The following is a 25,458-nucleotide window of genomic DNA, read 5'->3' as shown; positions in this document are numbered from 1 at the left end:
CAGCGGAGGGTGGGGACACTCTGGCCCGGCTCTCTGTGGTGCGGGAGCGAGAGAGAGCAGCGGCCGCTCTGGTCGGCGGACGTGCTGCCGAGGAGTCCCGGAAGCGAAGCAGCGATGGCGGAGAGTCCGACTGAGGAGGCGGCGACAGCGACGGCGGGCGCCGGGGCAGCGGGCCCCGGAGCAAGCGGCGTCGCTGGTGTTGTTGGCGTTAGCGGCAGCGGCGGCGGGTTTGGGCCGCCTTTCCTGCCGGATGTGTGGGCGGCGGCGGCGGCAGCGGGCGGGGCCGGAGGGCCGGGGAGCGGCCTGGCTCCGCTGCCTGGGCTCCCGCCCTCGGCCGCTGCCCACGGGGCCGCGCTGCTTAGCCACTGGGACCCCACGCTCAGCTCCGACTGGGACGGCGAGCGAACCGCGCCGCAGTGTCTACTCCGGATCAAGCGGTGAGCCGGGGTTTTTCCTCCCCCAGCCCCGAGCTCCGGGGTTCGACCTTCCCCGCCCCCCACCCTTTCCCACTACAGCGCCCCCGCCGCCTCCGCGCTTCCCTCGCGGCGGCCCAGCTGTAAAGCCCACGACTTATCCGCCCGGAGCGTCGGGATCCAAGTCCCTTCTCCCCCCGCCCCCAGCTCCACACGCACCAAATCCCTCCTTGAAGTGCCCAGGTCCGACCCCGCCCCTCGGCAACCTCCCGTGAGCCCTTCGTCTCCATTCCGGACACCCTCCCCCATACCTCCCGCCCGAAACCCGACCCTTTCGTGCTTCAGTAACACCCCCTCCCGCCCTCGGCGCCACCCCTTCCCCCCTCCCCACGCCAGCCTTGCGAGATGCTGCCTGGAGGCCCCACCCATCGGGTCCCCCGGTCGTCTCTTCCTGAGCCCCGTTTGTAACACACACAGCTTGCTTTCCCTGGCCTCAGACTCGAGACCAGCCTTTCTTTTTATTTCCCATCTCCTCAGATCCCCTCCATACAGTCCCTTCCCAAGTCTAGATCTCTTACCTCATGTGCCCACAATCTCCCCTTTAACCACTTTTCCAGATCCCCAAAGCTGTCCACTCACACCTGTTCCAGAAACTCAGGTTTCTTCCCACCCCCGTCTCACTCTGGCTTGTAATATCCTACTCACGATGTTTCCTGTATTTTTTTTCTCTGGATCATCTGGTTTACTTTTCTGAAGCAAATATACCCAATCCAAATATAAGAACAAGGTCCTAACTCCTTTTTGTGCTTGTTTCTTGGGCGACTGATCTTAGGCCTTACCGTTTAATAGGTAATACTTACGCAAAACATTTTAGCATAGTACCTGTTGCGCAGGAAAGGGATAATGCTTTTTAACTGCTATTAATCTTGAAATCTTTTTCTTGGTGACCAGACTCTTTCTCTCCCCCTGCTCCCATCACAATCATCCTCATCTAGGTATTCTCACCCCCCACTTTACAATTCCTTTCAGGTTTAGCTCTACCTACATTTCAAGGTGGTAATGAAAATTAAACAGCACGTTGTGTGTAAAGTACCTGGCCCAGTGCCTGACAGGACAGTTTTCCAACCCTGACATACGTTTGAGTTCCGCCAGTACTTCTTTGCTCTGCTTATTTGCACTTTATGTCCCTGTGTTCCTCAGTAAGTCCCAAGCCTATTCCCACCTAGAATGTCCTGTAGACCCTTGCTCACAACTGATCCATTCTAGTTTGTGAGATACGTCCTAGAAATCCTCGCACTTCTATAGTAGTCACTGTGTCATCTTCCAGATGTGAGATTCTCAGCAATTTCAGAGGGTGCCATCCCCAACTTGAAGAGATCTCTGCCCTCTTAGTCTCCTGGGCAAGATCATTGCTCCCTGCTAGCTCACTTGCTTTATATAATCCCCTTACCAACAAAAGGCCGCGTGGTTTGTGGAATTGATGTTTTGTTGGAGTTGATGGTACATTCCCAGTTACTGAAAAATCTTCATTTAGCATTCAGCTGTAGTACCTGGGAATCTCGGAGGTGGGGAGTGAATGAATTGCCATGTAGGAGGGAATGAGAGTAAATGGGATGTGGCTTTTCCAGGGTGACATCTGATGCCATTGGGATCTCTTTTTTTCCCCCCTCTCCTTACCCTCCCCCTGAGGAAACAATGCCCCTTTGATGATAATTTCTCTCTGACTGCCTGACGAGTACTCAGCTGAGATTTCTCAGCCAACAAGACAGTGCAACTATTTGTGGTACCAAGCACCACTTTCTCGAACCCTGGCATCACTGAGGCAATAACAACTGTCTGTCCTGCTCAAGGGATTCCCCTTTTTTCTCCTCTCCCTCACTCCCTCCCCAACCTCCTTTTGGTGTTATACAGGGATATCATGTCTATTTATAAGGAGCCTCCTCCAGGAATGTTCGTTGTACCTGATACTGTTGACATGACTAAGGTATGTAACTTGCTGGGGTTTGGGGGTTATTGGGAAATTGGGCCCATAAAGTTGGAAGAGCCTAAAAGAGATTATCCAGTTCACACCTCTGGTTACATAGATAAAGAAATCAAGCCCCCAAGAGAGTAAGTGGCTTGCCCAAGGTTACACAGTGAGGTGGAACAAAGCCTCGAACAGATGTCTGTTATTAAGGTGCCCATACGGTAGGTCCTGGTTGGCTTGGAAAAATCCCAGTTTACACTTACTATCCCGGCTTAACTATTAATAGGGTACTATTTCACTCTCGCAAGTGCTCCAGTTTGGATGATAAATTATGTGGTCACCCTATGCATGGTACTACCCGGCTCTTAGCCCATCCCACCACTCCTGACCTTTAGTATGCTGCTATAAATCAGATCCAGAGAAGGGTAAGAATGGGGCACGCTTGAGTAAACAGTTTTCGCAGTAAAAGGGCGTTGTTCAGGCTCCTGTTCACCCAAATACCATTCCTCTCTTGTCCTCCACACACAAACACAGAGAAAGCTTAGTATGTGATGTCAAATTTCTCTGATACGGTGTTCCCCGGAAAATAAGACCTATGCGGAAAATAAGCCTTAGCATGATTTTTCAGGACGACATCCCTTGAATGTAAGCCCTAATGCGTCTTTTGGAACAAACAATATAAGACCCGGTCTTATTTTTGGGGAAACACGGTAGGTACCTAGGCTTCTCTGTCATTGAGTGCTCTACCCTCTGAAGTGAATTTTCGCTTGAATTGATGTTGGGAAGAAATCAGATTTCCTCAATCTAGTGTTGTTTAAATGAAAAGTCATAGTTGCAAATTTCTTAGAGTAAAAATTCAGGTTTTGTATTGTTGGTATCTATTTTGTTTTGAATAGATTTCTCTTTCAATTGATTTTTTTTTTCTTTTTATGTGATTGGAAATGTTTTTCCTGGGACATCTTGTCCTCAGTCAGGTATCAATGTCAATATGCTAGGGTTCCCAGAATTGATGCCATGTTGACACCAGTTTCGCTTGCTATTCCAACGACTAAGGGCTAAAAGATAACCTAGGGAGTCACCAGGGTAAGTTAGGGACTATACGCTGAAGCACTGGATTGCAGGTCCTTTTTCCTCTTGCTGTTCAAATTCCAAGCAGACTTACATGCATGCTTACAAGCTTGTGTAGAATAAACATAACTGAGTTCATAAGGAAATCTTGTTCAATAATCACGGCTGGAGGAAGAGACTAGTGTTCTGTTAAGTGCGACTGCATTTTATGTATTTATTTTTTTAATTAACCTACAATGTTGGGGAAAGTTTTGGGGAGGGTGTGATGGCTCCGGACCCTGCATTTCCCCCATTTTCCCTTGTAGCTTTGATGCAGCTGGATGCTGCCTGAGCCCCATCCTCCACAGTAGGTTTAATCCTCTGTAGAGGAAGCAGACACCCTAGGCGTCCATCACAACCCTCCGCTGTGCACTGTTACTGGCACTGGGGCTGTGGCTTCCAATCCCTTTCCTCTTCCATTCATCTTACCTCCCCTTCGTGCCACATAAATGGAGGCTGGAGTTGCATCGTACGCATGTTGAACCTGGGCAAATCCAAGCATACGTACTCAGAAAAAATATGTATTTCTTAAAATTAAACATGCTAGGATAATACTTTACAGATGCATATTATATTTTGCACATTGGTGTTCTGTCCATTTGTTACACATAACTGGTCAGAGAAGGCCGAGCAAAAACCATGCTGTAAGGGAGTTTTAAGGGACATTCAAGGGTGATTTTCATTAGATTCAGTTTTCACCTCAGCCTCTAACTTCAGAATGTAACCCTGAGTAAGATGCCACTCCCCTATAGTGGGATTTCTTAAAATTCTAACCATATTTATTAATGTGAGTACAGGCTGTTCATTCTGCACAGTGAGGATATGGTATATGGATACCAGGTGAAGGTCTGCTTCTGGCGTGGGTAGCAAGCAGAAGCCAGGAGGGGTTGGGATGGGACATCACCTCACAATTTTGAGATGGGGTTTTATTTTGCAGATTCATGCATTGATCACAGGCCCATTTGACACTCCTTATGAAGGGGGTTTCTTCCTGTTCGTGTTTCGGTGTCCGCCCGACTATCCCATCCACCCACCTCGGGTCAAACTGATGACAACGGGCAATAACACAGTGAGGTTTAACCCCAACTTCTACCGCAATGGGAAAGTCTGCTTGAGTATTCTAGGGTAAGAGGAGACTTCTAAGTGGCCAAGTTGGTTGTTAGCACATAATGACTCTAGGCCAGCCTTTATCAACCAGCGTTCATCACCTGAACTGCAGAACACAGAAAATGATTGGAATGACTATTTCCTCAATTCTGTCAGGATGGTACACAACTAGTACCATTCGAGATGCAAGAGAGAGAAGTTCATTCATTACGGACAGTGGATGCCTTAGTGAAGTGGTGCTCCCCGAGCAGCAGCAACACCTGGGAACTTGTAGCCATGCAGCTCCTGGGGCCCCACCCGAGACTTACATCAGAGATTCGAGGGCTGGGGCCCAACAGTCTGTGTCTTACGAGCCCTCCAGGTGCTTTCTGGTGCACACTCCAGTTTGAGAACCACTTTCGTAGGGCATCAGGCTTAATTCTGTCCCATACAGGTTGAGAAAGGCTGCAGATCTGTGCCATTCAAGATTGTGGGTGTCTTATTTTTGAGTCTCAATGAGTGGCTTTGGAGGCGGTGGTGGAGATGATGATTATGTTATTTTAACAACTGAATGAAAAATGTCTGAGGTTGGAAATCACATCAGATACGAAACACAGAAGTTTTAAGTACATTTTGTTTCTGGGTGCTACTAAGATTTTTGCTTTATGTCGTTCTCATCCATTCCTTTTAATTGCCTTTGGGGGTTAAAAATTCAGAATGGAAATGTCTTCCAGTATACTCTGGATTGGTCTTTTTAGTGGTCTGAATTTCTCTGGGGCAGAGAACAAGTGCAGGTTGAAGGTGAGAGAGTTGCCCTGTGGTGATACTGTTTTCTTTCTTCCTGTCCACATTTCCATATTTGTGGGGGGACAAGGCAGTTGACAGAAACTGGAGACAGGATTCTTTTTTTTAAATCTCTCAAGACGTAGGGATAACGCTGTGATGGTGGCAGTGAGGAAGTCTTTTAAAGGAGATTGTCCTTAAAGAAGTCCTTCATGTCATAAGGGTATATACTGTCTGTGCTGGTAGGATAGTGGTCCATGTAACCCACAGTGGTAAGGAAATTTACTTGTTGCTTCTGTATGAAGTTTGTTCATGAAAGTGTTTTGTATTAAGGCACTCCTTCATTAGGCCTATATAAAACTATTTTGAGCAAACATCAGCTCACAGTAGAAACAGGGGAAGTAAGATGGTGGGGTAAAAGTGGCAGAAGTATGTTGGGTGAAAAAGGAGAAGCTCCCTGAAATTGAAAATTTGTCACGAAGGATCAGAGTGGAAAATTTCCAGGCATTCTTAGTTGACTATATTCACTTTATCAGCCTCATTTCTTTCTACCCAGAAAAAAATACCAAGCTAACAAAAAAAATTTAATGAACGTTTAACACATTGACGTGAATCCTGAATATGTGAAGCCTTGGAGAGTACAAAGTCTAGAGTTTGGGGAGGAGCAAAGCTGAGAAGAGCAGGTTGAGCGGCTCTGAAGAGCAATCTCTGATGAAGTTACTGTCCCAAATCACTTACTTGGGCTTTCCTTGAGTCCAGCAGGGAAAGGGAATTGGCCAGTGAACTTGAACAAGCAGTCCTGGCTTAGGTTGTGTTCTGCTTCCAGCTCAGGTGCAATCTCTTCAATTAATTGTGCTACAAATAAATGTCATTAATGTCCAAGGTGCCTTCCTCCTCCCAGTACGCAATCAGATTTATGAAAGAGAGAGGCGATTTTGCTGTTTCTCTCATTTTTCATGTATTATTTTCAGACCCTCCCCAATCTAGACGTGCCCCTTATTCCCTTCCTGTCTTCAGAGTTCTGTAATCTTCAGAGAATTCGACACCCTTTGGGGGCTTGATACAAAACTGGATCCCTGATCATTAACCCCACTACGTGGCCTCTAACCAGATAGCTTCAGTCCCCTCTGCTTCTGCTCAACTTCTCCCTCCTCACTAACTCCATCACACCCATAAATAAATAAGCCCTTTGAGATGCTTTCATTCTGATGAAGGGAACCTTCCCTGGCCACTGTTTCTTTCCTAGCCCAAAGAAAATCCCTTCAGAGTTATCTCGCTTGCTTTCCCCTTTTCTTTTGTCCCACTTGATAAGAGGATTAGGCAGTTGACTGATTTCTGGTGAATGAGGGTGAGGCAGAGGCTGGGAAATTCCAGAATATTAATAGTGAAAGAGAAAGTTGAGTCACTTACGATGGTGCTGCTAGGCCCCAGGGTACTTGTGCACTGGTCTTTCTGTGATGGCCTTTCGCAGCTCGCTCTGCCTCACCCACCTCCATTCTCTCTGATGTGTTTTGCAGGACGTGGACTGGCCCTGCCTGGAGCCCAGCCCAGAGCATTTCTTCCGTGCTTATCTCCATCCAGTCCCTGATGACTGAGAACCCCTATCACAATGAGCCTGGGTTTGAGCAGGTAAGGCTGGTGGGCCCGGCTCTGGGGTGTGGAATATTGGGTTTTAAGAGAGCTCAGAGGTTGGCTTAAGGGTTGTTTTTTAACCTGGCTCAGCCCCATGTATTAAACTTACCGCTATAGGGGGAAAAAGGAGCTGGCATGTGTGCTCCTTATTGATGAATGTTTTTCCTTGTAAGTTACAATAATGTCAAGTTATTTCCATTTGACTTGGATTAATCTACCATGTGGAAGTCAGTGGAGTCATTTGGAAATTAATTCTGAGCCTGCTTTGGGGGCTGTTGCATCCAGTGGGTTCTTCTTATGTGTCCATTCTCCAGTATCTCCTTGAAGTGATCTCCAGTGACTACTGCTGAGCCAGACATTCTTCTGGAGTTAAGTACGGTTGACTCATGAACGACACACAGTCGAAAATCCGCATATAACATTAGACTCTACAGGGGGCTCTTTGCATCCACTGGTAACAACCAATTGCAGTTTGAAAACAGTATTTCGACCTGTGGTTGGGAATGCAGACACTGTTTTCGATCTGCTGTTGATTGAATCCGCAGATGCAAAACCTGCAGATAAGAAGGGCCAACTGTATTTACTGAAAAAAATCCACAATAAGTGGACCCCACACAGTTCAAACCTGTGTTGTTCAAGGGTCAGCTGTACTATTACCTGCAGAGCCAGAGGAGCTAGCTAGTCATTAGTTAGGGCAAGAATGTTTAGTCAGCCCTACCAAAGAGAAAGTAGAGGAAACACATTTTCCAAGGGTATGCTACATGCCAGACACTGCCAAGTTTTTATATATAATTTCTCCTTTGATCCTTATACTAGCTCTCTGAGGGAAATATTGTCCACATTTTCAAGGATACACCAGATCAGGGTAAGACCCAGGATGTCCCTGGAGCCCAAATTTCTTCCATTGTTCCAAAGTGCCTTCCAGAATTACTCATGAGCACAGGAAGAATTCCGGTGATATTCCCAAAAGATAATAATTCAGTCTAGGTGATTAAAACAGCTTAATTCATTCTGAAACTATGTGAGGTAATGCTAACATTGATGATTCTTCTATATACCTGAACAAAAGGAAACGCCCTTTTAAGAATGAACAAAAATTATTCCCTAAGCCATCTTTTCCAAACAAAGAATGGATTTAATTTCAGGAGTAGGTAGAAATGGAGATGGACTTCATTGGCTAACCAAGAATCTGATTTTTATTCAGGGCTTTCTTTGTTTGGAAATTCAAGAGATGTGACTTTTTTCTTAATACTTTCAAATGTTCTTGGTTCATAGCACCCTCTTGTCTTGGTAGTTTTTTCACAGTTCCCCAGGCAGGAAGAAATGCCAAACTGTTCCATTTGTTAAGTAGTTAGGTCCACAGAACTTAATTCTTTTTTAAATAACTATAATGACTTAGTAATAGGATGTGTGCCCCTGATGGGCACCACACACAACTTTTAAAATCTTGGAACCACATTGAACCCATCACCTTTGTTTATGTCCCCCACTGTTTTTGTGTGCTGTACTTGCTATTTATAAAAGTAGTGACTGAAAATCCATCATCACAAAGATAATAGGTCATTGAAAGGAGTATAATACAGTTAAAACTGAACTACTTACCTCAGGTACTATAGTAGTTCCCATAGTATTTGACAGATGTTGAATACCATGGTTTTCCTCAAAAAAGTTTACAACATCCCACAGTGCCCCTGTGTTACATTTTGGAACCGTAGTAGTAGGCTGAAAGTATGTCTTTCCTGTGCAGGTTTTTATCAGAAGCCAAGGCTCTGACCAGAGTTGATGGTAGGAGGAGCATTGAAGAGTTAAAGGAGAGGAGACTGTGCTCCCTTCCGTTTACACCCACACGTTTCATATTAGCATTCTAGACCAAAAATGGGAGTTTTCCTTTTGAAAATTTCAAGTTCTACTTCTGATAGGTTCATAATGGTTGACTTAATGGTAGTAGAACCCTACAGACATATAAAGGAGTTAACCAGGAAGCATCCTGATACGTATAGGTTTTCCAGACTGAGATTCCTAACATCATGTATACCTTTTGTTCCACCATCATTCCTAAATTTGGTTATTTCCCACTTAATCCTTACCTGAGAGGCCTTTCATTGTAAGCTCTGGAAAATTTGATGGATCTGGTTTGCTGTTGATAGGTCAAATGACCCGTAACAGAGAATAGGTACTGGTACGCACAGGGGCAGGTAAAAGGTCTCAAAAATGAAAGGCTCTTCCTGGGTCTGCCATACAGTGGGAAAGGTATCCTCTTAGTTTATGTGCTTGGGTTACATGCCCCATACTGATCCTGAAGCCTCTTCCCATTGGCTTTTCTTTTGGCCTAAATTTTGTACTTGGATACTGTGGTGTCTATCACATTTCAGGAGAGACATCCAGGAGACAGCAAAAATTACAATGAATGTATTCGGCATGAGACCATCAGAGTAGCAGTCTGTGACATGATGGAAGGAAAGTGTCCCTGTCCTGAACCCCTACGGTATGTGTCAAGAGAGCCCACTTGGTACTTGTTACTCCCTTTGGAGATTTAGCTGGTTCATACCTTTGAGAACCTTTGGGGGAATGTCCAGTGTTGAGCACCAAAGGGAGATAGAGAAGAAGTAAGTTGCTTTTAAATAGCATGTGGTTTGAGGGTTCCCCAAGAGGAAGTTCGGAGAGCGCTTCTCTGTTCTTGGAGTACACCTGGCCTGATGGAAAAGACAGAGTCCATGTCCTCAGGGAGCCCCCAGTTTGCCGAGAACCTGGACATATTAAAGACACTTAACTGTTCAACAGCCAAATGAGGTGTAGAGCACTTCATAAGAAACCCATTTCTTAATGTTCGATTTTATTTCTAAGTGTTAAAACTGGAAGAGCAAAGTGAGAGTTAATGAAACAAACTTCCTAGAAGAATTTTGAGTAAGGATTAGGATTAGGGGTGGCCTTTGAAAACAGATGAGATTGAGAAAGTCATGAGTTGGAGTTGGGATTCAAATGATTGGTATTAACAGTCACTCCCGTTTTATAATCCCTAAGATATCAGGGAAGTCAACCCTGGGCTTGGGGACGCTAGCTGTTTAATTTGGCATTAAGGTTAGATGGTGAAAGGGTGACCCTTTTCCCCCTTGTTCTTAAGCTCCTCTCCTTGTTTTCCAGAGGGGTGATGGAGAAGTCCTTCCTGGAGTATTACGACTTCTACGAGGTGGCCTGCAAAGATCGCCTGCACCTCCAAGGCCAGACTATGCAGGTAACAGCCTCTTCTAGGGACTCCAGAGGCCTTACCGCAGACCATGTAAAATCCCCACAAGGGTGACATCCACATCTCTCATAGAACTCAGAGCCGAAAGGAACCTGGTTCAGTTGAGTAGCTGAGGCCCCAAGAGGAGACTGACTTGCCTAAAGCCAAATGGAGGTGGTTCTGAGTTCCTGGCATAAAGTAGGTACTCACGAGTAGAATCTGAACTATCCTTTCCAGCCTGGAACTCCTTCCCTTCTTGGTCAGTAGTCTTTTCAAACCAAGAACATTCAGCCCTCTCAGTCTTACGGATTGTAAGAGTCGTCTATTGGAATTCCATCCCTAGCTCAGAGGGGTGCTAATAGAATGGAAGCATTGGGTATACAGTATTACATATTGAAAGATTGCTATTACAAGATGGTAACTAATTATTTTCTGCCTCTACTGGGGAAATGTGCTTCCGCTTCCAGTAAAAGTGCAGAATTTAGGCTTGTTTTAAAGGAAGAGGGTCTGATTAAACCAAATTGTACATAGGCTCAAATATAAACAATCTGGTTGGTAAGAGGGTGTGAACCCTCTTGTCGTGAAGGACCAGTTCTTGTCTTGGATCATTTACTGGTGGACTTATTTAGCAATGTGGTGACGTGCATAAGTGACTAAGACCTCTGCAGGTTCCCCTCAGCTCTTCTTGGGCTCTTTCCCTCACCCAGCCAGCACCACCAGCAGGAGGAGTAAATGTCTTGTTTCCTCAGGTGCTGCTTAGAAATGTTAGCTTTCCTATCCTTCCTTCAAGGCCTTCCTACCCATGTGCCACATTTAAACCCAAAGGTCAAGGACAGCTCAGGGGTAACTTGTTTCCCGAACCTTTTTTGCGAGTATATCGGAGATGATGAATGCAGTGGTTTGTTCCCCGTCAGGAATTCTCATTGCTGGTATCGAGCAGCATTTCCAATATTCAGTCTATTAAGGAAAAATAACTCATGATGAGGGAAGGAAAGGGAGGAGCAGTATCTGGAGAGGAGGAGAGTGGTTAGAAATGGAGCCAATGATGAAAGAAGGAAGACAGAGTAAGTGTGGGGTTCAGTCTTCGGGGAGTGTAACCCTCATAAATGAAAAGTGCAGGCTGTAGTTACGGTGACTGTGACTTGTGTCCACTGGCCCCTGATCATGAGGGTAATTGTGGGCAAAAGTGTGGAAAGAGTTTATGTAGGAGAAAAGAATCGTAGCCTTTTTGTGACTGCCAGGGAAACAGCTCTCCATTTGTTTGGTCCCTGGCCATGCTACTTTGCTGTTGCATTCTCTATGTAGCATTTTAAGTTCTGTTCTTTAAATCTTCCACCCCAACTGCAGTTATTTTGGAGACTTTAAGGACAGTTAACCCCTTTCTATGTAACGTTTAGAAATAATTTCATCTAGAATAAGAAGGACTAAGGTCAAGGCTAGGTGACCCTGGCTAGATGCCCAAGAACCTGGACGGAATTATGGTGATTGTTCTTTGGGGAAGAGTACAGGTGCTTACTGAGTTCCAGACCTGCTTGTGACCGTAGAAAAGCAAATTACCCTTTTCGAGTACAGTAAGTCCTCACTTAACATCGTTGATAGGTTTTTGGAACTACAGCAAATGATACAACGAAACCAATTTTACCATAGGCTAATTGATGTAAACAGAAGGAAGTTACCAGGCATCTCATCAATGTTAGAACATAAAGACGTTGAAAAAATGGTGTTATTTGAGGACTGTGTAGGGAATGAAGGATAATTTTCCTCTTCTATATGGTTTTTATGAGGTTAATTAAAAACACAGTCGGGGGTGGCTGGTTAGCTCAGTTGGCTAGAGTGTGGTGCTGATAACACCAAGGTGGCTGGTTCGATTCCCACATGGGCCACTGTGAGCTGCATCCTCCTTAAAAAAACCAAAACACAGTCACACTGAATTATTACAGTCCTGGTCTTGAATTTCTCATCCCTGTCTGTTTTGCCTGTACCGTGTCCCCCTTCCACATATTGGCTTGCTTTTAAGGAATGCAAACACATTTGAATGTTGGTGCAAGCCAGACCTGTCTGGGGCAGTGAACATGCCATGATATTCTTGAACAAAGATTATGTTGTCCTCTGTTCTGAACAGCCTATGCTGTGCTCTGTTCCTATGACTCAGAGGTGGAGCATGCGTCTGACATGGGCCCAAAGTTGCTCTCTAGGGTGAGTTACCTGGACTTGAATCTTCCATCCTATCCCGCTTGTCTCCTTTCCCCACAGGACCCTTTTGGAGAGAAGCGGGGCCACTTTGACTACCAGTCCCTTTTGATGCGCCTGGGACTGATTCGTCAAAAAGTGCTGGAGAGGCTCCATAATGAGAACGCGGAAATGGACTCTGACAGCAGCTCATCTGGGACAGAGACAGACCTGCATGGGAGCCTGAGGGTTTAGACCCTGCTCCCTTCTCCCTTCCCCCCACTTGAGAGTCCCAGCAAAGTTCCTTCCCCCTACCCCAGGGACGGAGAGGCACTGTGTATCTCCCTCCAAACGTGACGTCATCCTGCAAGATGGCAAGAACCAAGCAAGCTTGGATCCCAGGGTGTGGGAGTGGGGCGGCTGTTCCCCATCTGACCTCCTTGGCTCTCGAGCATCTGGGGCTATGTTCATCCCATATCAGGGGCCAAGGTACCTATGCAGGAGCACCTAGGGCGAGGGCCTTTGGCAAAAACAAAACAACCAACACACCTCTCCACAGGGCCAGCTCCTTAGGGATAGGTGGGAGACAGAAATTGCAATCCCAAGAGGGAGTGTGCCCAAAATGATTTATGGGGATACCTGGAAGGGAGCTTGGGGTGGGGGGTGCTGTCTGTGACACTTAAGCAGTCTGGGTGGTTGTCTGTCTGTTTTCAGTCTTGAAACGGCTTCCCAATGCCCTTTTCCTCCTTGCCTCTCTTCCCCCATTATTTCCCATGGGCCAGCATAATTTTGTTTTTCCTAATTTATAGTCACTGTTCTAGACAGACCAAAGAGAAGGAACAGTGGTGGAGTCTAGGCTGCTGATCAGTAAGCTTTACCTAGCACCTGAGCACCTTTCTCTTCTGCCCTCCATTCCCTCACCCATTTCTAGATTTAAGTCAGGAGGTAAAATGTGACTGGGACTGAACCAAGGTTTTGGTCAAGCCTGCAGTCACCATTAGAAGCTGAAAATGCTGTTTCTTCCCGCAATCACTGATTTGAAAAGGTCCCAGCACAGGCAGCTGCTGTGTGTATGGGATAGAGCCACTACATAGAATAGTCTCTTACCGATTTTCATAAATACTAGTCACAATGAGGGTATTTCTCCTGGGGGCGGGGTGGGGTGAGGGCGGAGACTGATGCTAGTCCTTTGTATTTTGTTCAGCTGTCCTTGCATATTTTCATCCCAGCCTGTAGTCCCCACTCCTCACTTCAACGCCAAGGGACTGTGGAGAGCAAGGGTAGCCAATGGCAGAGGAGATTGGGCTGGAACTCGAGAGACTCTTCCCCTTCTCTCCCCTCCCGCCTTCCTCCCCCCCCCCCAGCTGCTCTTTGTCACTGGTTCTGATGGGTGTTTGCCTGGCTGTGTCGCTTCTCTATCTGTATTTAGCTGCAGTGATCCTTTAACTGGTTGGCTCAGAAAAATGTGCTTTAGGTGCCCTGTGGTACTGGGCATCGAGGGAATCCACCCTTCCCCTTTTTGATGTGTTCTGCCCGTTTTCCAGATGAACTGTTACGGCTCCCAGTGGGGTATCTGATCCACGTGACGCAGTGCCCCAGTCAGTATCTAGCCACGTATTAGGGAAAGGATAACTTGTACCTGCTCTGCCAGCTGCTATGGAGGCCTCTGCCTTGTGGATCATGGGACTTCCCTGGGGAAGTTGGGAAGGGGGGTGGGCACAAAGGAGAATGTCCTACTTGGGAGAGCAGGAAGCAAAGAAACTGGACAGGAAGGGGGTCTGGGGAACAGAAGTTTGTGTTGGATACCTGAAGGCTGGGTCTTTACAAGGAGACTCAGAAAGGGACCCTGCTTCCAATTTCCCTCTTCCATTCCCAGAGCTAGTAGTACAGGGCTTAGAAGAATGCCCTTGGTCTGTTGGTCCAGTGTTGTCTGTCATCCATTTTAAGTGTTCCCACTTTCAAGTGACAATCCTCTCCTTGGCCCTGCCATGGGCAGAACATGTCTGGCATACTTGCCTGGCTTAACGCCCTAACCTTGAGTTGAGGAAATATATGCACAGGAGTCAAAGAGATGTCTTTATATCTGACTGTACATAAATGAAGTTTTTTTTTCTTTTTGGTGCAATAAAGTTTGTTTTGGCAGAAGGAGGAGGCGCCTATGGGTGTGGGAGGGTTTGTGTAAAGGAAGAAGTGGATCATCTAACAACCACACATCTTGCCTAGGCCAGAAATTTGTCGGAGAAAGTGCTCAGTGGATTGTCTGGAAGCTGAAAACGTGGGTTAAATGATGTGGACTGCTAGTGACAAGTTTTCCACCAACCAGAAATAGGGTCCTTGTTTCAAGGCTGTATCTCTGGCAGTCAAGGAGAGGAATGCCGTCTTAGCCTCGATTGCTTCCAAGGAAGTACCGATTCAGAAACTGCAAGTGAGCATGTCCTATAAGGACGGGCAGAGGTAGAAATGGGCTTAGATTATATATCCCCTGCTAAGGGAAGGGTGTCTTAAGTATGGATAATCCAAACAAACCATTGGGTTTCCAGTTTTCTGCTAAACCAGCCCTTCTTAGGAATTTAGCATTCAGACTGTGAAAATGGCTTGACACCTGTGTCCCAGCTCATGGCCACCTTTCCTACTTGCTATCAAAGGCTCTTTCTGGTAGAGACTTTTCCTCTTGGCTGACCATTTATGCAGGAAGAAATTAAGTGTCCTGCCAGCTTGTGCTGTGCAAAGTGGACTTCGGTTAGTGGGCTTTGGCTCTGCTTCAGCTGATGGTCTCTGGTAAATTAGATTTCCTCACCTGCAAAGTTAAGGATACCTACTTCCTTTTAAAGTGGGTGTGAAGATTAAGAGGTGTATATAGAACTGGGCAGAGTTAGGTGTTCAGTAAATGATTTCCTTTCCCACCACTAAAACTAGAAGGATCTGGTGATCAGAAAGGAAAGCTAGTAGGGAATTTGAGAAACAATACTACATTCACTATTGGTTGACTCCCCTCAAATTCCATTGTTTTCTTCCCTCTGACCATCATTTTAACATTAACCTCTATTTCCTTCACACTCATAGCTGAGTCTGTCATAACCTGCAATCTCTACAGAGGGAGCTGAAGAGTGAATATTTACTAGTCCATTACAATCTGCTCTTTTGACATAAGGAACATTTTATAAGAAAGAGGTTTGAATTAACAGGCTATAATCTATGTCTCAGGGCTACAAAGAGTAGACTGTCTAGCCGGGAGACAGATGGCCTTCATTCTAGGCCCAGCTCTGCCACGGACTTGTAGGTGACTTGTGCAGTCATTTTATACATATTCACTGTTATGTTACTCAGGTTATCCTTACTGGATAAATGAGGTTTTCTCCAATAAAGATGCAATGTGAAGGCACTTTAAAAAAATAAAATAATGGGTGAAGAACACTGGGGGAAGAAAAAAACTTGGAACATTATTTTCTGTGTTTTTTTTTTTTTTTAAACAAAGTCCAGGTTTTATTCAACAGTTCCTCCCTCTTCTCCCTGCCTACTCTGTGCCCCTTCCACACTCCCCGAGTCAGGGGAGGGCTTCTCTGGCTTCCTCAGCCGTGATCTCCTGGGAGTAGAGGTCAGTGAAGAGAGCTGGCAGCCAGTAGTGGGCTTCCCCTGGGGCCTGCAGGTCCAGCCAAGCCAGCCCTTCCTTCAACAGGTGTTCCTGGAAGGAAAAGGTAGGAAGCGTCACTTGAGAAAGGGGAGTTTCCACAAAATAATGCTCATACCTATTTTAGCTTCAATGGGATTTTCAAACTGTATCAAATCTACATGAATGCCTTCACACATTTCAACCAAACTGGAATGATCTGGCCTTGACCTCTGCCTGAGGTATGAAAAATGCCACCAAGTCATTTAACCTGTGCGGCTGGAAAAGTGGGTAAAGACGAGTGGGATGCTGTGGAAGGAATGTTGGGCTACAGAAGTATTTGCTGTTTGCCCTTGAGCAAATCACTGACTCCATTCCCTGAAGCTAAAGGGAGATCACCACCTTTCAGTTCACTTACTAGGTAACAGGCAGATGTGGGTAAACCTTTTTGGAGAAGTTAATGGAAAGAGCATATTAGTATCAGAATGGACTCAGCTCCTACAGCTGGAAATAGGCGTGAGATGGGTTGGTTCTGCTCAATATCGATAAACAGATGTGTGTTTACTTTACAAATGAAATTGAGTCTATAGGTTAATTGTATGGATAAGGAAGAAGGTACTAAAATCCTACATTTCCATCCTACTCCCTCTTCACAACATCAATCTTTTCATTAGTACCATGAAATCTGTATATGTAAAACTATAACTATATGCAATAGTATATAATTATAGATATATATGCAACTCTATAATTATAGATATGTAATTACCCTAGGTAGTCAATAATTTCCCCCACTGAACTGTTACTTCCAGTATAAACTACATTAACTATCTAACCAGGCTCTACAGGTTAGGAGCAACAGGTGTTGGTGATCCCCCTGTAGCAGTGGCAGCCTGGTTTTACACACGTGTCAGGATTAGAAGCCTGCCTTGTGAGTTCTGCCTCTTGGTGCCATCTTCAGAGAAATGCTGGGGTTACTTCTACTGTGGCAGCAGTAGCCTTCAAGGCAAGAGGCCAGCAGAACAAGGCTGAAGCTCCCGTGTGGTTCCTATCCACCCACCTCCTCCCATCTGGGGCCCATCTTTTCTGGGCCATTCCAGAAGTCACATACCAGCACTTGTCGCGCTCGCTCTGTCTCCCATTTAAGACTGGCTTTGATATCACTGACAGTCACGTAGCCATTTTTCTGAAGGAAGAAGGAATGGGGATTGAGTCAGTTAAGAGAGTGCTTTCCCTTAGAACCCAGCATCTGCCCAGGGACAATTGATTTATCCAGAAAGGAGGAGGAACTGCCCTTGGGCAAAGAAAGCCTAAGAGCATAGAAAAAGAATGTTTAGAGGTCCCAGTAGAGAAGAGGTAGGAGGAAGAAAGGGTGACTTTCGAGGTGACGGGTTGAGGGGTTCAGTCTTACAATGTGGAGTCCCTGGTACTAAAATGTTAATTTAGACTTTCTCGAACTCTATAGCGTGTGACTAAGGAAGAGTAAGAATGATTAATTGATAGGAATAGTGATAATCATTAACTTCATAATCTGAAATATTTAAATATTCAGCCCCTACCCTGCCTCAGCCTATCCCCCAATCAAGAAAAGCCCATCCCTTATTTAGGTTTGTTCTACATTACAGAATTAAAACTGAACATGCCTTGCCTAAATACCTGGTAAGGATTTCAGGGAGGATGTATATGCTTAAGGCATGCTGAGGGAACAGGGGGATGGCAAACAAGATTAAACATTTGTTTTAAATAATCTATAAAAGTATTTTTAAGAAGACATCCAAGAAGAACCTGTCTACCCAAGGAAACAGTTGTCTGCATGTCTGTCTGCACCACGAGACTGTAAGCTCCTTGAGGGCAGGAACTATATGGTACCCATCTTTCTATGGCCCACAGCCTAGCCCAGTGCTTTGCACTGTAGCTGCTCAATAAATGTCTGCTAAATAAGCACAGGTCTGAGTGCATCCATCCATTATAGGTCAGCGTAAAGACCTGAGTGATGGGGAAGAGATCAGAGGTGCTCCAGAATCACCCCCCAGGCTGTCCCTTACATGCGCGCGCGCACACACAGTACCTCTGCCAGCTGCAGCACCACAGTGTGATCCATATTAAGCTCAGCTGGAACAGACTGAATGAGGTAAGTGCCGCCCACAGGGATGATGCCGAAGCCAGTGCCAAGTACTTTTAGTTTCTTGATGGCCCTGATCAGGTCGTCTCTGAGGGGAGGGAGAACTGCTTAAAGACCTTTGACAGACCAGACCCAGCCAAAATGCAGTTTCTGCTCTGCCCTGGGCAGGGTACCCTGACAGAAGACTCAAAAGGCTGCACAACGTTTAACTATGTCAGTAAAAAGGGAGGGTTAAATGGCCCCAAATGCTTGGACATTCAAGGGAGAGAGATGGTCAGGTTCTCCACTCAGCAAACCATTCCAACACGGGACAGAGGTAAAAAATATGCCTACAGGAGCCCATCAGGAAGTGGGAATGAATGAGCTAAACGGAAGAGACAACACAAGGTAGTGTGAACTATGGCAAAATAGAAAATGCTTATCCCATTTTAAAGGGTGCAACCCAAAGTGATTATTGATTGCCATGTGGAAATTGAGGCCCAGTACTGCCAGATTTTCTTATTTCTTAGTTGACAACTGAAATTACGGAAAGGGAAAACCTACAAGTCAATGTGTAGATCACATACCCAGCCCACATACTGACAAGCCTTTTTTACATTTTCTCAAATTGGAGTCACATATAGAAGCTGCTGAACTAGGTCAATTTATACCCCATCTTCTGACCCTAGCCTCTCTCAGTCCCTGCTCTATTCAGCCCCAAAAATGTTAAAAACAAAACAAAACAAATGTATGTATGAAAATACTTAGAAGAAACTGTATCAAAATGTTTAGCAGTCGTAATATCTCAGTTGAGAAATAATGGGTGTATTTTTTAAATCTATTTTCAGTTTTTTTAAATAAAAACTTTTTTCTGATCATAAAGGGGAATAAAAGTGACTCCTAAACTATCCTACACATACAAGCAGTGGGAAGAAAAGATATCCATCCATCTAATTTTCAAAGACCTTTCTATACTCCAAGGGGTTGGAGGGCAAGACCTACTGGCTGACATCCTGGGCGAATTTGCCCCTTCCTTTTAACACCTGTTGATGTAGTTCCTCCAGAGTTATCAGACCTATTGGAGAAAGGGGACAGAAAGGAGAGAAAGGATTACTTTTATGGCTAAAAACCCAAACAAACCAAAGGCAGTATCATCTTTGAAAAACTGTAAATGTTCTCTTGACATCAAGGCTACGTCTACAGCCAATGATCTATAACTGGTTTTAGGTTTTCTTAACTTCAACACAGACCATTTAATGTGCTTATTAAGATGAGACCACTGGATGACCATTTTTAAGGTCACATTTTAGAGAGTACATACAGTTATTTCCTACCTCCCTACTATTGTTTACAATGACTAGGGGCTAGACCTTCCTGGCCAAAAATCTTTGGAGAACAGAGACAATCATTCAGGTAATTCCACTTACCCTCGGCCATGGAGTCAACTATATGAAGTAGCTAAGATGCTTCTAAGACCTAACAGCTTCTCAGGACCTTATTGGCCTGCAGACTGCAGGATGGGGAAGAAGATCATCTTTCAAGGTTTTCTCCTTCTCAGAGAAGTCCAATGCCCAGTCCACAGGACCTAGCCACCCTCACCTCCATTCCGGTGCTTCAGGGCCAGGCACACTTCGACAATCTGGACTCCTAGTTCATAATAGAAGTCTCCCACACCTAGCATCTCAGACCAAAATCCTTTTCCAGCTAAAAGACAGAAAAACAAAAGCTACGTTATTCATTAGTTACACATTTTCTTTCAAAGCTAGGTTAAAACATCTAACCTATGGGAAGTCTTCTTAGCCTTAAGTCCTTCTGCTTTATTTACTACTCAGGATCCTCAATATAATCTGACTCTTGGTAATTCCTGCTAAACAACAGGCTCAGACAGTTCTAAAGGGTGGGCAATCTAAAAGGCATTTCTATTTGGCTGCTAATTCTGGCTTGGGATGCTATAAAAATGAGTTTTCCTTTCCCAAAGCATAGAATGAAATATAATGGGACATATGGTTTAGACAAGAGAAAGAATCTACAGACCTAGCATTCAAAAATCCATTAAAGACAATACTTTATTGAGTGAAAATGCAGGTTATAGAGTTGGATTATAGCATAATCCCACGTATGTAATAAAAAAAAGTTTATAATTATGATGAAGGTGTCAAAAAAGAAAGATACAACCTAAACTGTTAACAGTACTTTATCTCTACAATTATAGGACAGGGTCAGAAGACTTCTACTTTCTCCTTTTCTTTTTCCTCCTTTATTGACTGCATGGGCACATACTACTTTTACTAAAACTAAATATTTTTAATAAAGGGGAAAAATAGCCATAAAAAGTTCCACTGTAGTTCATTCAGAGGAGGACGACGTACCCTGGCTCCTCAGCCTGCACTCCAGCCTCGCCATCTTCCCTGTCAAGCTGAGCACTCAGTCATCCTGCTAGGCACGCCCTAAAGACAACACTCTGTATCTCCCTGCAGGCCCTTCTAGAAGATGCCCCAACACCAGTGGTAACAGCTCAGTAGCTTCTGTCCCTCTGGAATCCTAGAACACAGACAACTCCTTACAGGCCAAAGGATCAACCCCAATGGTGGCACACATGTCCTGGAACTGCACCCGGAACTCAGGGTTCTTCCGGATTTCTTGCTTGTGCTTGCTGGCAAATTCCTCCAGGTTGGTCTTGAACATGTCCAACTGCTTCGACATCTGAAGGATGGACAAGGGGAGGTTAGTGGCAGCCCAGCCAGGTGATAATTAAAATGCCAAAAATAGGTCCCTGGCCCAGTGGCAAGGCAAAGGCTGAAATAGGTTATCTGCTCAGGCCACCATGATGCTGTTTTCTGTTCCTTTTCTTTTGATCCCTGCCGCTCCTTCACAGTTCTGTTGTCAGCAGAAATGAGATGTTACAATGTTTCCTCAATTCTAAAATACATTTTTTTCCCATGTGTTCCTGTTCTAAAGTCAGGATGCATCTAACAATCAACATGCATATCTAACGTGGTGCTTCTTTTTCCCAGAAAAACTATTATTAAATTGAAGGTGCACCTAATAATCCATTTTGTCTTAACAATGAGGAAATGCAGCATTCACGCAGTGGGAAATCTTCAGCCACTGACAGAAAGGCTAGATAGGAAAAAAGGCAGCCTGGCATGAATTAGGTGTGCAGTGCCTGTTTACTCTAAGTCATGGACCTCCTTGGAGATCAACTCCAGATAAAGAATCCCTGAGGGAGGGCTAAGGGTCTACCAGATTACATTCCAAAGTTAAACACAAAATGGTTTGGGCATTTTCTGACTTCCTACTCGCATCACTGCTTCTCACAAAGCCTATCTTCTAACCCACCAAAAGTAACCTCTTCTGGCCCAACATCTCCTCATTTGCTATTTGCTATTACACATTATTACAGTCACCATTTCCAGTTGTTTCTACATGTCATCTCTCCAATGAGTAGGAGATTCGAAGAGCACAGCCTGTGTCTCCTATCTTTCCTCAGTTCAAGGGCCCATTTCCCTGCTTAACTGCCTTCTCTTCTTCACCAGTCACAATAACTGAGTAAACTCTAGGAATGCACAGAAAAGGAGAAAGAGCTAGAGAAGGAAACTGTGCAGGAGCCACACCCATCACTCACACACACTTCTGGGATGCACCTAGGTTTGGTGGTGGTGGTGGTGGGCGCCACAGGTTAGGTAATATTTTCATGTTTTTTTAGGCATTTAAAGTAAAAATCTTCAAAAGACCTAAATCAAACAGCTCTACCACTTGCTAACCATGCAACCCTGGATAAATTACTTCATACCTCAAGGTCCTCAGTTTTGACCTAAGAAGAACAGTGTTCCTTCCTGATAGGATTGTCAGAAACAATGAACAAGACAGTCTACGTAAAGAAAATGGACACAATGCCTGGGAGGCTGTAAGCATGTGATCACTCAAAGATGTTAGCTATCATTACTGTTAGCCAGTCGCTTAAAAGATCTGAGCAGTCCAGAATCAGGATTTGCCAAATATCCTATTTCTGGTTCAACCCAAAAAATCTAGTTTATATCAAAGGTGTCTTGTCCAGCCTTGTGGGGTCTCCCTTCCTTCCTGGAGCCTTCCAACCGACTCACCTGGGCCAGCTGGTCCTCAGCCAAGACTGTCCCTCGCTCCTTATACTTGGCCTGTCAGACAAAGAGATCAGCATGAGTTAGGAAGAGTGGGTGCTGGGGGCTCCCACTTGTACCGCCTCAGCTGAAGTATGAAAAGAGGAGGGTCTCTCCTAAATGGTTTTTCTTAGGGAGAGAGATGAGGAAGGAGAATGGACGGCTTGTCTGTAGTCAAATTTGGGGAAGTGGGAGAAAGGGCTGGTGGATCTGGCGATGCTGGCATTCCAATCCACCGGAAGCTGGAGAAACTCCGTTCCCGGGAACCCGAGAAGCCCGTGTCAGACTCCGTTGGGAGGCAATTTGAGGGTACAGAGCTCTGCTCCAGGGACTTCAGTCTCCCGCGGGTCAGGGGTGGCTGTGGGTCCGCCTTCTTCCCCTCACCTCGGCAAGCTTCTTCTTGGCGATGGCGCCGGCTCCCACCCCGCGGCGGTGCATCCCCGCCTTGGGCCCGCAGGCCGCCCCGCTGCCGGGACCCCGGGTTTCTGCTTCCCGGGATCCGCCGCCGGCTCCCCAACGCGGAAGCGCAGTCGGCGCGTCATCTCCGCGCGCCGGAAGCTACGCTTCGACTTCCTGCCGCGGGGCTGCAAGTCTCCCACCGCCAGGGGCTCGGGCCCCGCCTTCTGCTGGTGGCCGAGTTCCGCGAAGCCGTGGAGCGAGGAGGGCGCGGGGTCGCGACCCGGGGACCCAGTTGCCTTTGTGCGGCCCCGCGCTCCCCACCCAAGTGGACGCCTCGGACCTTCTTACCTTTACACCACTGCTCCTCCACCGCCACCACAGCCACTAGTGCTCATTGGCCGCCTACTATGTGCTAGGCGTGGAGTGGGGCTCCCAGGGTTCCATGTAGAGCACAAACCAGAATCCATTCTACACTAATGGAGCTTACTTGTGAGAGTCCCACGCAGGAATTCTGACTGGCGAAGGCTTTACAGTTAAGAACTTGGACTCCGGAATTACATTGCCTGGCTCCATAGCTCACTTCCACCACACGTGGTCCAGTAACTTGAGGCAAATTCCTTAATCTCTTGTGTTCCAGTTTCCACAGTTGTGAAAGAGTAATACCTACTCATGAAGTTGTGGGGATTACGTCATAAAATATCTAACAAAGCATTTAGTGTAATGCGTGGCACATAAGCAAATATCAGCTACGATTATTACTCATCAGATCTGGGGTGGTTATAGTCACCTGTGTGTTCAATTCCATAGGTGACTTCCATTACTGAGTCAAAGAAAGAGCTAATGGAGAATTAAGTCAGTCAGTAATATCAATTTTTGTTTTGTTTTAGAATTCGTGGCAACCTAGACTTGAGCCACTTTTAGCAATCTAAACTGGAAATGGTGAGGGCTAGAACTCAGATAGTGACAGTAAGGATAGAAAGAATGGTATAAATTCAGGAGACATTAAGAAGGTAGAATGGTAAAACTGTTTAGATAGGGGCAGAATGAGTGGGAAAAGTCAGCAGGATGCTCAGTTTTCTGGCTTAGGCAACAGTGTGTGCCACTGGGGGAGGCACATGAAGTTGCAGAAATAATTAAGAGTAGTTTTGAACATGTGGAAATTGAGGTCTGTGGGTCATCACAGGAGAGAGAGCCAATTGACATTTGGAGGTACTGTTATAAAATTCTACAGAAAGGGCTGGGCTGGGCTACAGATCAAGGTGAAATCATGACTATGACTAATGCTACCAAAGAGGTTTTGAGTAAAAAGATAATAAGAGGATAGGAGCAGAGATTGGTAGCAGGATATTTAGTGGCTATTTTTAGCCTTAAGGGATGATGGAGCCATGAGCCCTATGAGCCTGGGTCCCTGAAGATTTTGTGGAGCAGAGCTGTCACACCACCCCTGGGCTGCCTTACTCTGGATGTTTACAAGAAAGAGAAATAATGTTCTATCTTGCCAAAGCCACTGTTGTTCTGTATTTTTCTGTTATTTGAAGCAGAATGGAATCATAGTCTTACCTTCAGATTCATTGTCATACACATTCTTAGACATTAAGCTCAGATAGCATAAGCCCCCTTAGACACAAACTTTCTCAGACACAGATTTGTCCCCTCCAACACATACTAGTTCAGACCCCCTCTCGTACACAGTGACCTCCTACAATATACCTATCTACCTTTTTCTGTGAAAAATACACTAACCCCATACTGATACACTGACCTCATATCCTCATTTTCCTACTACCCCACGCCCTAACACAACAACTTGGTCCCTTAGGTTCTCACTGACACCATCTAGATATACCTGCTTCATTTCTCACTTTTTGACTCACACTGTAAGACCTCTTAAGGTACTCACACTGATCCCTCACTCACACTCATCACCTCAGATTTAACTATTCATACCCTCCAATGCACATATACATACATATTCATTCCCTTAGGTGCACACATTGGCCCTTGACAAACTTCAGTGCCACCCTCAAGCAGACGTGCTCAGTTCCTTATTCAGACACATTTGTTCTTTATAATTTTAGAGAAAGTATGCTGACCAGTGACGTGCTGGTAAATGTTTACCAACCACCTCTCCAGGTTGGGAGGGAAGAGCTTTGATTTATAGCATTTGCCAATTTCCACGGTATAAATGCTCTGACCATGGCCATTTTCAAGCTGTCAATGGTTTTACAACCTGCTCACAAAATTCCTGACAATTTAACAATGGCTCTCAGAAGCACTCTGCTCCAGTACACCACTGAAGGCTGATTATCACAGATGCCCTCACTTACTTTAAGTGAGTCAGCTGGCCTTGTGGCAAGGTGGCTAAGAACATGGGCTCTGCCTCCTGGAGGCATGGTGAACAGCTGTTATAATGATCTTAAAGGGTTGTGATGAAGCTTTAAATGAGATCACTGTGACTTTTTAAAATGATGCTTATAAATTTGAATGTTGAAAAAACTGTTTATAAAGAACTGAGTACAATGCCTGCCCCATAGTAAAAACATTGTGCAAATTTTAAAAAAATAATCCTTTCTAATTCAGTGACCTCCAGAGACACCCAAGACGCCAGAAATACAGATCCAGACATCTCTCCAAGACAGTCAGTTATATCATGGAAAATCACTAAAGTATATCCTCTGAGCAAAGGCATGCTCTAAACTGTGTGGTACACACTCTCAGAACGCCAGGTGTTTAGAGGAGAGGAAACCAAATATGTCAGAGCTGGGAGAGATCAAACTGGCAGCCCTCAGGCAAATTCAGCTCTCAAAAGTGTTTTGTTTGGTCCCCAGAATGCTTT

At 45.4% G+C, this 25,458-nt stretch overlaps 2 protein-coding genes across 2 annotated transcripts; one reads left to right on the top strand and one right to left on the bottom strand.

Annotated features, from left to right (window-relative positions):
• Positions 1 to 14,524, top strand: UBE2Z (ubiquitin conjugating enzyme E2 Z). The gene is made up of 7 exons (XM_033089103.1): positions 1 to 437; positions 2,325 to 2,397; positions 4,424 to 4,611; positions 6,873 to 6,984; positions 9,360 to 9,472; positions 10,129 to 10,219; positions 12,464 to 14,524. Exons 1-7 carry the CDS (start codon positions 115 to 117, stop codon positions 12,632 to 12,634), a joined length of 1,071 nt encoding a protein of 356 aa, XP_032944994.1. The 5' UTR covers positions 1 to 114; the 3' UTR covers positions 12,635 to 14,524.
• A 994-nt stretch (positions 14,525 to 15,518) lies between these two features.
• Positions 15,519 to 22,763, bottom strand: SNF8 (SNF8 subunit of ESCRT-II). The gene is made up of 8 exons (XM_033089104.1): positions 22,608 to 22,763; positions 22,191 to 22,241; positions 20,652 to 20,790; positions 19,687 to 19,791; positions 19,090 to 19,162; positions 18,055 to 18,196; positions 17,098 to 17,172; positions 15,519 to 16,061 (listed from the first exon to the last, which is right to left on the bottom strand). The coding sequence occupies exons 1-8, from the start codon at positions 22,659 to 22,661 to the stop codon at positions 15,924 to 15,926; spliced, it is 777 nt and encodes a 258-aa protein (XP_032944995.1). The 5' UTR covers positions 22,662 to 22,763; the 3' UTR covers positions 15,519 to 15,923.
• Between the last annotated feature and the right edge of the window lie 2,695 nt (positions 22,764 to 25,458).

This window comes from Rhinolophus ferrumequinum, chromosome 21 (assembly GCF_004115265.2).
Source record: "Rhinolophus ferrumequinum isolate MPI-CBG mRhiFer1 chromosome 21, mRhiFer1_v1.p, whole genome shotgun sequence".
NCBI classification, from domain to species: domain Eukaryota; kingdom Metazoa; phylum Chordata; class Mammalia; order Chiroptera; family Rhinolophidae; genus Rhinolophus; species Rhinolophus ferrumequinum.
This window is presented reverse-complemented; position numbering and strand designations above follow the sequence as displayed.